The 12,434-nt window shown below is 42.6% G+C and overlaps 2 protein-coding genes across 5 annotated transcripts; both read left to right on the forward strand.

The window, feature by feature from the left end:
* The first annotated feature begins 116 nt into the window (after positions 1 to 116).
* On the forward strand, positions 117 to 7,572 carry LOC135526250 (uncharacterized). 3 transcript variants are annotated; one of them, XM_064954443.1, is made up of 8 exons: positions 117 to 278; positions 741 to 995; positions 1,170 to 1,674; positions 1,783 to 1,900; positions 2,046 to 2,113; positions 2,821 to 2,915; positions 4,826 to 4,935; positions 7,245 to 7,572. In XM_064954443.1, the coding sequence occupies exons 2-8, from the start codon at positions 743 to 745 to the stop codon at positions 7,569 to 7,571; spliced, it is 1,476 nt and encodes a 491-aa protein (XP_064810515.1). In that variant the 5' UTR covers positions 117 to 278; positions 741 to 742; the 3' UTR covers position 7,572. The 3 variants fall into 3 exon arrangements, with proteins under 3 accessions (XP_064810515.1, XP_064810513.1, XP_064810514.1); XM_064954441.1 differs by having other exon boundaries at positions 118 to 482; positions 577 to 995; XM_064954442.1 differs by having other exon boundaries at positions 118 to 278; positions 577 to 995.
* A 49-nt stretch (positions 7,573 to 7,621) lies between these two features.
* Positions 7,622 to 11,883, forward strand: LOC135526249 (zinc finger protein 436-like). Of its 2 annotated transcripts, none has more exons than XM_064954439.1 (5): positions 7,622 to 8,378; positions 8,930 to 9,277; positions 9,421 to 9,560; positions 9,767 to 9,827; positions 9,920 to 11,883. In XM_064954439.1, exons 2-5 carry the CDS (start codon positions 9,001 to 9,003, stop codon positions 11,314 to 11,316), a joined length of 1,875 nt encoding a protein of 624 aa, XP_064810511.1. In that variant the 5' UTR covers positions 7,622 to 8,378; positions 8,930 to 9,000; the 3' UTR covers positions 11,317 to 11,883. The 2 variants fall into 2 exon arrangements, with proteins under 2 accessions (XP_064810511.1, XP_064810512.1); XM_064954440.1 differs by having other exon boundaries at positions 9,770 to 9,827.
* The last annotated feature ends 551 nt before the right edge of the window (positions 11,884 to 12,434 follow it).

A 12,434-nucleotide genomic window follows, 5' to 3' on the forward strand; every position in this document is an offset into this window, starting at 1 on the left:
TCTCAGAGAATATGTTGAATTCCAAAGATTCTAGATGAGATTTCAACAACAAAAATTTAGGAGTTCTGCGCAATTGTATTGGCAGTATGATCACCTCGATGCCACAGATCGGGAGGTGGAGTCGCAAGACTTCTCCTCAGCTAGTTAGCTGTTAGCTTATTATGTTAGCGAGTACCTGGCTTTGTTACGTCTGTACTACAGGCTATGAGAGATTTGACGTTTGTAACTAGCTGATTTGTTGACGCACAACAACAACAACAACCAACGTCTAGGAAGTGGTAATAATATTTTAGATTTGAGTCAAATGGTTGGAAAGTTGTTACTACACTGTTCATATACAGTCATTGGTTATTAAGTTAGCTTAGCTAAGCAGCTAGCAAGCTTGAGAAATGCATTATTTGGTACGCCTAATCACAGGCAAAAATGGATGTATGGGTTCATTAATTTGTTAGTTACACGCATGTTGCTGGGCTAAATCATTGGTAAGTGAGCTTCCTATACTGGAAAGATATTTGGGACATATCAAGACCACATTTGGTGTATTTGACAGCTTGCCCTTGTTTCCTGACTGGGCAGCGGTGTGATCTGGAGGAGGCTAAATCCAAGTCTTTCCAGTATAGTGACCCAAACTGGGAAACAACGGTAGGAAGCTCAGCCAAAGAAGACTGTCTGTACTCTGGGACTGGTACCAATAAGGGAAGTGGGATTGATTTGCCAGTGTTGAGTTGATGTTGTTGCAGCTATGTCTGAGGCCATCCTCAACTTCCAGTACCAGCTCAGTGGCGTCATGGAAACAGTCCTCAAAACTGCCATGCATGAAATCACTCTATTGGTGAAGGATGGCTTCCTGGAGGAAGTGACACGGAGCAAACAGGAAGTGGACGTCTTGAAGGAGAGGCTGCAGAGATGGAGGGACAGAGAGGAGGAGTGGAGGGGGATATGTGTGAGATGTGGTTGTGCTGGAGACACTGAGGAGAAAGTAGAGGCTTTGTCAGGTGAGTGTTTTTTCACAACTGAATTTCCATTCTGGGATTGATTAGGTATTCATCTGTCTAATTACCATGGTTATACCATGTTGATAGTTTAGACAGAGGTAACAGAGCTGTAACCTGTATAGTCTGACATGCACATCATGAATACTATCACTGGTTCTGGTATTTCCTCAGCAGCAGAGGGTTATGGTATTAAACAAGAGGAGATTCTCCAGTCAGAGGGGCTCGTTGCTCTGAGGGAGGCCCATGAGGTCCATGTCAAAGAGGAGGCCGATGCACAGGGAGACTGGGGGGATATGGTAAGCCTAACAATCCCATACACTGATGCCCCCCATAGTGACCTTGGTTTGTCTGCACCATGGGCCAGTGAGCCCCAGCCTCTATCAACACCATGGACCAGTGAGGAGCAGCCTTCTCACCCAGGGTCAGTAATACCAGCCCAGGGGATAGAGAGCTCTATGGGCCCCCCTGAGTCCATGTGCCACCTGAGAATCCATATGCAGTGCCACACGAGGGAGAGGCCGTACAGCTGCTCTCAGTGTGGGAAGAGCTTCAGCCATCAGAGCGTCTTGAAGAGACACAGGGCCTATCACACCGGAGAGAGGCCTTACCAGTGCACAGACTGTGGGAAAGGATTTATCGCTAGAGCGGACCTGAAAAAACATGAACAAATCCATTCAAGGTAACATTGGACAACATGTTTTGGAGTACTCGTGTACCAGGGAGAATTAGTTTGCTTGCTAGTTAGCAAAGGTTAACTCACACTGTTCCTGTTTTTTATATTTTCCAGGGGCATCTGTACCATTTCCAAGGCAAAACTGACGAAGGGAGTCCAAGATAATGAAGATTACGCTGCGCCAGTTCCTGTTACATCAAGAACTGGAAGGATTATTCCACTGGCATTATTAGTGAGTTTGAAATTAGCTGAAACTTCTTACACATCGGCCAGGGTTTGTTGTAAAGCAAAGTAGCTAGCTATACACTTAGGTTTGTTAGCCTCTCCAATCTCCACTTGGTCAGTTAACTTACTGTGTATTTCTTTATTCCTAATAGGCATCAGTAAGACAGGCCCATAAGCAGCTTGGGGAGGACCTAAAATGGAGATTCGGCCCAAATGACTGGTATGCACTTTATTAACAAGGCTGTAGTGATACTGCTCTTTGAAAAGCTGCTTGGTTTCTTAGTTTGATTTATACTTACAGGGATATTGTACCCAAATTACAAAATTACATTGGTTTCCTCACCATGTAAGCAGTCTATGGACAAGGTATGACGGCAATACATGCTTTGGTTTAGTTTCCCTGGCACTGCCTCCCATGCTAACATTTTAGCATTTGTGGCACAAATCCCATACAAGTCATGGGACCGGTATTAGTATTTGTCGCGCATCATGTTCACAAACAATTTTAGATACTTTCGTATGATTGGACATGTGAAATATGCTAATATCGTCCCATGACTTGAATGGGATTTGTGCCACAAATGCTAAAACATTAGCATGTGGAACAGTTCCAGGGAAACTTAACCAAAGCATGGATTGCTGTCATACCTTGTCTATAGACTGCTTACAGGGTAAGGAAACCAATATGTCATTTTGTATTTTGGGTGAACTATCCCTTTAAATATTCCATGGGTTGTTTTCAGATGGTTGCACCATTGCAGACGTGGGTTCAAATTCAATTTGAAACTTTGCTTATCCTGCCTAGAGTGTCAAGTGGGTGGGGTTTGCACTTTTGGGATGTTTTGATTTCATATAGTATAGTCAAGTTTATTGCATGATCATCACACTCGTATTTCTTTCAATAATCATAACATTATGGTTTTTCAGCTTCAGGTCCCCTCACAACGAGGAGGTGACCAAAGCAGTGATGCAGATTGTAAAGGATGGAGGCAAAAACTGGGGTCCCGACAGCCTCATCAGAAGTGAGTCTTAGCTTTAGTAGCTACCGTATGGTATACATTTACAGAATGTAGCAATGTAAAGAATCCATATCTATTCAAAAATATATTGTTAGTATGTAATGTCATCTCCTGCTGCAGCAGCCTTCCAGGTATTTCATGATTCGAAAATGAATGAATTGAATATTGCATTCTGTTTAAAATGTCAATTTAATTCAATATTCAAATTCAATAATTACACTGAACAAAAAAATATACGCAACAATTTCAATTATTTTACGGAGTTAGTTCATATAAGGAAATTAGTCAATTGAAATAAATTCATTAGGCCCTCATCTATGGATCTCACATGACTGGAGTGCAGCCATGGGTGGGGCCGGTTGGACGTATTGCCAAATTCTCTAAAACGACGTTGGAGGCCGCTTATGGTAGAGAAATGAACATACAATTCTCTGGCAACAGCTCTGGTGGACATTCCTGCAGTCAGCATGCCAATTACACGCTCTATGAAAACTTGAGACATCTGTGGCATTGTGTTGTGTGACAAAACTGCACATTTTAAAGCGGCCTTTTTTGTTGTCCCCAGCACAAGGTGCACCTGTGTAATGATCATGCTTTTTAATCAGCTTCAGGTGGTTGGATTGTATTGGCAAAGGAGAAATGCTCACTAACAGGGATATACACAAATTGTGCCCAACATTTTTGAGAAATATGCTTTTTGTTAGTTTGGAACATTTCTGGTATTTTCTTTCTTTCAGCTCATGAAACATGGGACAAACACTTTGTTGTGTTTATATTTCTGTTCAGTGTATACAGTGCCTTGCGAAAGTATTCGGCCCCCTTGAACTTTGCGACCTTTTGCCACATTTCAGGCTTCAAACATAAAGATATAAAACTGTATTTTTTTGTGAAGAATCAACAACAAGTGGGACACAATCATGAAGTGGAATGACATTAATTGGATATTTCAAACCTTTTTAACAAATCAAAAACGGAAAAATTGGGCATGCAAAATTATTCAGCCCCTTTACTTTCAGTGCAGCAAACTCTCTCCAGAAGTTCAGTGAGGATCTCTGAATGATCCAATGTTGACCTAAATGACTAATGATGATAAATACAATCCACCTGTGTGTAATCAAGTCTCCGTATAAATGCACCTGCACTGTGATAGTCTCAGAGGTCCGTTAAAAGCGCAGAGAGCATCATGAAGAACAAGGAACACACCAGGCAGGTCCGAGATACTGTTGTGAAGAAGTTTAAAGCCGGATTTGGATACAAAAAGATTTCCCAAGCTTTAAACATCCCAAGGAGCACTGTGCAAGAGATAATATTGGAATGGAAGGAGTATCAGACCACTGCAAATCTACCAAGACCTGGCCGTCCCTCAACTTTCAGCTCATACAAGGAGAAGACTGATCAGAGATGCAGCCAAGAGGCCCATGATCACTCTGGATGAACTGCAGAGATCTACAGCTGAGGTGGGAGACTCTGTCCATAGGACAACAATCAGTTGCATATTGCACAAATCTGGCCTTTATGGAAGAGTGGCAAGAAGAAAGCCATTTCTTAAATATATCCATAAAAAGTGTTTAAAGTTTGCCACAAGCCACCTGGGAGACACACCAAACATGTGGAAGATGCATCCAAATTCAGTTTTTTTAAATTCAGATTCAAAACCAGAGACAACATCCTGGTTCTTTGCAAGGCAGGAAACGTAGAGGAGAAAAAGAGAATTAAACGTTCACTATGGTAAAGAGTCTGGCAGTTTCTGAAGTCAATGTGGCATGTTGAATTTATTTTCTTCCTATGAATTTGGCTCTAGCATTTGAACCGTTTTGGTTTCCAATTCAAATACAATTTATGTTGGCACTGAAATCGCTCCATAACACAACAACTTATCACTATTTTAATATAACCATTTTCCCTTTCCATAGAGGCGTGCAACAGGGCTTATGAGTATTGGAAGGCTCAAGGGAAGATTGAACTGGAGGGCAGTGTGGCAGTCATCAAGAAGAAGAAAATCCTCACCAGCAGGCGGAGCAGGGTATGTTATCAGTAACACACAACACCACTCAATATAATCACACATCACTCAGACATAAGAACATTTTATTGTGCATTTAACTGGAATTTGAATTTTTCATGCAGGATATTATTCACGTTGAAAGCTTATATATACACACAATGTCTGTACTCAATTTCACCAATAAGTTATGTATTGCTAGTCTGAGTACCAGTCTCTTTAGCTAACTGTTGCCAGAAGCTCAGTTACAGTCACTAACACTCTAGATAACATAAAAACAGCCTAAGCAGGCTCTGCCAGGGCGAGTCAAATGGTCAGAGTGCGGTGTTCCATCATTTGTGTCGAAGTAGCTAGCAAACTTTAGCCAGTTAGCTTGAGTGCTGGAATGCCATTGTGAGGTCAGGTCGCTCGGCTCAACCCTACTCCTCGGCCAGAGCATCCGGTGTGCGCTCTAAATGCTCCAAGATGTAAACATTCAGAATTTAGGACAATCTGACAACACTCTGAATTTACAAAGACCCAGAGCACACTGACACACTTGAGGCAATTTATGAACGCACCCTAAATATGCGCTGGAGTTGCTCATTGGTTGTTGTAAATAACAAAGGAAAAAGCCACTCATTCCTTTATTTTACCTTTATTTAACTACGCAAGTCAGTTAAGAACAAATTCTTATTTTCAATGACGGCCTAGGAACAGTGGGTTAACTGCCTTGTTCAGGGGCAGAACGACAGATTTTTACCTTGTCAGTTCGGGGATTCGATCTTGCAACCTTTCGGTTACAAGTCCAACGCTCAAACCGCTAGGCTACCTGCCGCCCCATGTAGTGTTAAATAACACTTATGTTAACAATATTTTTTGTAAACAAATGTCTCATTTTGACGCAATATTAAGGTTGGTAGCAACATGGAAAATCATTTCAGCTCAAGTCAACTACAAAATCCACAATGCATTTCCACAATGCATTGCTCTCTTTGGGCTGGCTAGCAAAACGTAGCTACACACAATAATACCAAAGACATATCAGCATGTGACATAGCTAGCTGTAAAATCACCTAAACAAACTGCACTATCAATTTAAAGTCTACCATCGCACCATGTTCAACCTGCAGATTGATGAGTCTAACATTTGCAACGGCGGATATTCTTTTGAGGAGGGATGGGGAAACGTTGCCCATGCTACGTCAATGGGCGATTCTGGGATAAGGAGCGCTCTCCTTCAAGGAGTGAATGGGAATCTATTGTGCACTACATCCAAAACCCAACATTAGCACGAATTGTGCTTGTTTGTAGGTGACCAAATACTTATTTTCCACCATCATTTGCAAATAAATGAATAAAAAATCCTACAATGTGACTTTCTGGATTTTTTTTCTCATTTTGTCTGTCATAGTTGAAGTGTACCTATGATAAAAATTACAGGCCTCTCTCATCTTTTTAAGTGGGAGAAATTGCACAATTGGTGGCTGACTAAATACTTTTTTGCCCCAATGTATATGACTTACTTTTTTTTCCTATTGTGTTGACTCTACGTTTGTTTTTTCAATGTAACTCTGTTGTTTCTGTCGCACTGCTTTGCTTTATCTTGGCCAGGTCGCAACTAGCTTACCTGGTTAAATAAAGGTGGGGGAAAAAGAGGAGAGAAAAAGAGGCAGACAAATAGGAAACATGTCGTAGACCCTCTGTTAAATTACAAATTTATCTTGGTATTAATATTGCAAAAATATGATCAATGCCTCATTTGAGAGAAGACATAATCCCAAGTTATGACCAGTGCATGTGGAGTAGTATTTCTGTGGGGGGAAACTCATTCTGATTGGCTAGGCCTGGCTCCACTGTGGGTCGGCCTGGCTGCCATGGCTGCACCCCTACCCAGTCATGTAAAATCCATAGATTAGGGCCTAATTTATTTCAATTGACTGATTTCCTTATATGAACTGTAACTCAGCAAAATCATTTAAATTGTTGCGTTTATATTTTTGTTCAGTATAGTTTGAGAATTTAGAGTGAGCTAGCAAACTGGTTTCTTCTGGACAAATAACTGTTGCTTCTCAACCGGATACTAGTGTTCTTTGAAGAAAAAAAAGTTTTAGTTCCATAATTTGTATAGTCGTTGTGATTGGAGGATAGCTGTGAGAGGATTTGATCCTGACTCAAGCACCATGTTCTTTTAGAGCTCATTAATGATAGAATGTTCATATTTGAAGATAGCGGAAAGGCCAAGCTCTTTGGCACATGACATGGAGTACAGGGAGTGGATTATCTAAAGAGACTGGTACCCAGTCGAATGTATTGCTGCTTATTCAAGTCCTTTCTCTGTAAAATTTCAGCTCTTCCAGAAGAGAGTAAAGGTGGGAGGAGAGCTCCTCGCCCCAGAAGATCTGGACTTCCTGGTTGGAGCAGACCCCAACTTCATGTCGGACGAGGAAAGTGATGCTGAAGACAAGTTCACCTATCATGTGCTCCCTCCCAGGTGGCGTTGCTCGAGGTTGACCCAGATCGTCCGACTCTGTCAGATAACCTTAGATGACAATCGCCTTAAGGGCGTTGAGCCAAAGTCGGCTCGCTCCAGAAAATTACAGGGGGGTAGATTTACCTCCCGCCATCCCCCAAAAGGAGAGGCTAAACAAGTGTATGTGAATAAAAATGATAAATGAACTGAATTGCTGTCATTATTTCTTAAATAGATTAAGTGAATGGTCAAACATTGTTGTTGACTGTTACAAACGCACTATGAATCAAGACTTCTTACTGTTCACGTTCTGGTAAATACATTTTGAAATTTCCTTCTGTTTTGTGGAGAGTCTCTAGATTTAAGTTGCCTCTTACCAGTGATTTAGGATAAACTAAACCTAACCCCATCCTGAGCAGTGATTACATGAAGTGAAAAGCAAAACTGACCCTAGATCTGTGTCACAGAGGTAAAGGGCTGTCAATTTTTGGTTGTGCCAGGGCTAGGACCTATTTAGCAGGAATAATGGTTTAATGCAGACCACAATGTTACCTGCCATTGGACAGTTCTGGTGTTATGAGACTTATGGTTTCTTGACACAGAGGATTTGTTTACATAACCGGTTAGGATAATTCACACGGCAGGTTAGGAAAATGGTTATGCGTAGACACAACGCTACAGTTGTCAACAACCATTATCCCCGGCAAACAAGCCACAGACCAATGGCGAGCATCAATGGGTGTCTTCTTGATAACAAGAAACGCCTATATCAGAAAACGCCCCTAATTGCGGTCTGCCAACGCAACATCGAAATCCCTAGGTAAAATCGCGAGGATAGGTCGCGGACTGGAGAAAGTCCACATGGAAAAATGGTGGCTACTCGAGTAGGGTTTGCATTACAGCGGACAGTTCAACAACAGTAAATCTTGATATTGCAGTCTACATACGTTGAAGATACACACAACGACAAAGTCAACGGAGTCCGTTGATTTAGGGACCGCTGTTTTTGCAGGTTTGTGTTGTCCGTTATAGCCATCAATGTGACGAAGTCTTCGCTGCCATGTTTACTTTTCGCGCGCGGATCCTCCTTTAACTGTGCATATTCCAGCATGTTGTGTTGAACTTGCTCGTCTGTAAGCAATGCATAAAGCTTTGTGAATGATGGCAACCTTATGAACCGTATACCATGCAAGTATAGAGGTATTCTATACAGTTAACTAGATAGCTAGCGATTGTGACATGGCATCTTACATCGTTTATGCTAGTAGCCCACATTGTCTTTATCGGGGTCGAGTAAGTTACTTGAATGTTACATAAAAAGTATTACGTTTGTAGCAAGATGACAAAAACATCCCATTACTAGCTCCTGCTGCAAGACCGCTTTGATCACTAGTCGACTATTACTCAGCATCTGTCTTTTTAGTTTGAAACAGCTTTATCTACCGATTTTATTTGGTTAAATAAACAACCCAAATACTTTCACTTACCTTGGATACATTACAGTGTTGGTCTACTGCATGTAACTAACTATACCGCCTTGACATGATTCTTCTTTATTGACAGTTGAGTTTCCAGCTGGTGCAGCTGGGTGACTTCACACGGACCAGGTGGAGGCGGAGCCACTTAAACCAGAAATGTCGGAGAAGGTGCAGAAGGCCTTCAGGGTGCAGCTGTCCTCTGTCATGGACTCCCTGCTCACAGCTGCGGTGTGTGAGATTGCCAAGATCTTTGAGGGCAGTCTGAATGAGCAGCAGGAGGAGTTGACACAGAAAGGAGATGAGATCTCTGCATTGATGGAGAAGCTGAAGCAGGCAGAGAGGAGGTTGAAGGAGGGAGCAAAAGGAGGAGAGGACCTGGACAATACCTCTGGACAAACAGTCTCTTCCGTGAAGGCAATTTCTGAGATGGAAGGTAAGTTGATAATGCATAGACAAATAGCAACATAATTTCAGGGCTTGTTGACTGTGTAGATATGCATGTTTTCTCTCCCAGTTGGTGTCAGCTGAGCTCTATTATGTTTCTCATTCAATTTTTACCTTTGGGTTTCTATGCAGTATCCGATTGGTGCGAGCCCCTCCAGTCAGAAGATTCCTTAATTCCGCCCTCAAAGATCAAAAAGGAAAATGAGTGGTCATGCGTGGACCTGCGACCACTGAGCGTGTCTCTATGGCGCATCCCTAACATCAAAATGGAGGTCAGTGACCGGTCCGGTGTAGGAAACCTGAATCAGTCAGACGGTCATTATGCACACCCGAATGTAGCCAATGGGCTGAACACAATAAGTGGCTTCTGTTTAGAATTAGGTTAAATGTCTGCTTTATTAGTCATTTGGTGGTGTAATTGGTTGCGATCAGAGACTGATGATATTCTTAACATATTCATGATGAGTCTGTGTTTTAGCAGGCTGAAGATTTTGATAACCACCTGCTGACGGCCCTAGCCAGGAGTCCTCCACGAAAAGGTAAGAGTAAATCATCCTTGGCCCTCGTAATTGTAATTCGGCTCCTGGTGCAGGGCATCACTGACTCCACTCTTTTTGCTCCTCTTTTGCAGGGTTGTTAAACAGACGGCTAAGAGACTTACCTGAACTGAGTGCGACCGGGTCAGGGTACGGTCCTGTTTCACTGGGACGTGGTCGGGGCCAGGGGCTGAGGAAGACCCATGGTCGTCTGCTGCGCATGTTCGAACAAGAAAACCCGGAACCCCAGAGCAACCCGGAACCCCAGAGCAACCCGGAATCCCAGAGCAACCCGGAACCCCAGAGCAACCCGGAACCCCAGAGCAACCCGGAACCCCAGAGCAACCCGGAACCCCAGAGCAACCCGGAACCCCAGAGCAACAACATATCAAACAACAATGTCTTAAGTCACCACACAAGACAAGGAAAAGATAGTGACTTACAAAACAAACACCGTGAGGGGAGTCATGGGAAAATGAGTGACATAGTGAAGAAGGTAGGAAGGAGAAGAAAGCATTTCAAAATGGAACCCGATGTGGATGGACAAGCGGTAATCAGTGGAACTGACAAGAGTTTCAGATGCAAATACTGTGGGAAGGGCTTTGGCCGTGAGTTTGGTCTTTCTGTGCACATGAGGTCTCATAAAAAGGTGAAAATCAAGGGGACATACAAATGTCCTAAGTGTCCCAAAAAGTTTCAGTACCCAAGTGCTCTTAGTGTGCACACGCGGGACATCCACGAGAAGAGCATACCTTGCTCCAGTGTCAAAGAAATTTCAGACTCAGTCAAGCACAATGTGAAACCCCTCTCCCCCAGCAGAGCCAAGCCTACTTCCTGTGACAACAAACCTCTCTCTGCCAGCAAGGCTCAACCTCTCTCCCCGAAAGACAAACCTGTGTCCCCAAACAATAAAGCTGACACACCCAAAGAAAGCGGCACACATCCAAAAGTGTATTCTTGTTACGTTTGCCATAAGAAATACACTTCTGCACATTCCCTGCGGGACCATGGGCGTATTCACACAGGTGAGAGGCCATACCCTTGTAACCAGTGTGGACAGAGGTTCCGTGTAAAGCAGTTCCTGATATTACACTTGCGTAAAGCCCATGTGGATGTGTACGGGGGTGAGGAGAGCAGCGGAGACCTCTCCTGGACTGCACCTATTGAGGAACCCATGGCAAACGGTGCAGAGCAGCAACCTGCCATCAAGTCAAAAGCCAAAGATGATCGACGAGTAAACCTCAAACGGAAGCAAATGACAGAAACAGACGGCCTGTTCCAATGCACAGTGTGTAAAATGCTGCTAAATTCACAGATTAGCCTCGTTCAACACTTCCGCATCCATACATTTGAGAAACCACTGAGCTGCGAAGTGTGGCAAAACATTCCGCTACCATCCCGTCTTGATCAGCCACTTGAGGTCCACCCACCCGGGAAAGAAGTACTGGTGCCTGAAGTGTGTGAAGCAATTAGAGACAATGGCAGAACTTAAGACATTTGCAACAAGTTCACCAGTTCAAGAAACAGAACCCGTTGTTCTCGCTGTAGCGGGACTTTCCACAACAGTAATTACCTTTTAGGATCCACCATGAAACTGTCCATGCCTGAGTATTCAGTAGGGCCGGCGGTCAACTCCAATTACATTCAGGAGATACATTTTTTACATTTTTGTAATCATTGACTGAGGAAAAAGGAATTGACCCCAACCCTGGTGCCCTGTGAACTAACATGAGGATGAAGAAAGAGAACTCAACTTGATATGGTGATCAGTCAGTTGTCTTGTGGGCAGCAGGTTCTCAGCTGATCACTTTTTTAAAGTCCGTGCCAGACTGGTTTATGACGATTTTTATTTTAAAAGTTTTTGTTTGATGTTTTCTGTTTTTGTTCCATGTAAATGTGTCTTGATTTATATTCTGTATTATGACAAATGTAACATGAATTGTACTGTATATTCCCCCTGTTAAGAAAGTCACAGGGCAGAGAAGACCCATCTCTTCTGATAATATACATTTGCTCCAACTGCTTTTTTAAAAAACAAATAAAATCGGACATTACCGGAGGTTGGCATCTTTTTAATATGGCATTCAAAATTCATACTCAAATTACGGTTTTCAATGATTACCAAGATTCTTAGTGACCTTTTTATGAATTACAATGATTTTTTTTAAAGTGGTGATTTACTTTATTTAAGTAGGCAAGTCAGTTAAGAACACATTCTTATTGACTGCCTGGTGAAAGGTCTATGGGGATGGAGGCTGGGATTCAGAATAAAAAGGAATTCAATAAATATAGGACAAAACACACATCACGGCAGGAGTGTCCACTGTGGACTTCATCACCTTTAGAGTATATCTTACAATCAGGTTGATTGTGTGGGCAAGACATGGATGATGGGTCCATTTTAACATTTTCATGGCTTTGGTAATGATAGCTGCATTGTTGCTAACACAACAGACCACTTTTCCATCTACTTGCCATTCTCTGACCACTCAACAGTTCCTCTGCTAAGTTCTCTGAGGTGTGTCTGTCGCTGAACTCAAAGCAGTCCAGAAGAAGAACTAGAAGAACTAGAAAAATCTTTAATGAAGTGACATGTAACCAACATGTAAG

Source organism: Oncorhynchus masou, chromosome 32 (assembly GCF_036934945.1).
Source record: "Oncorhynchus masou masou isolate Uvic2021 chromosome 32, UVic_Omas_1.1, whole genome shotgun sequence".
NCBI lineage: Eukaryota > Metazoa > Chordata > Actinopteri > Salmoniformes > Salmonidae > Oncorhynchus > Oncorhynchus masou.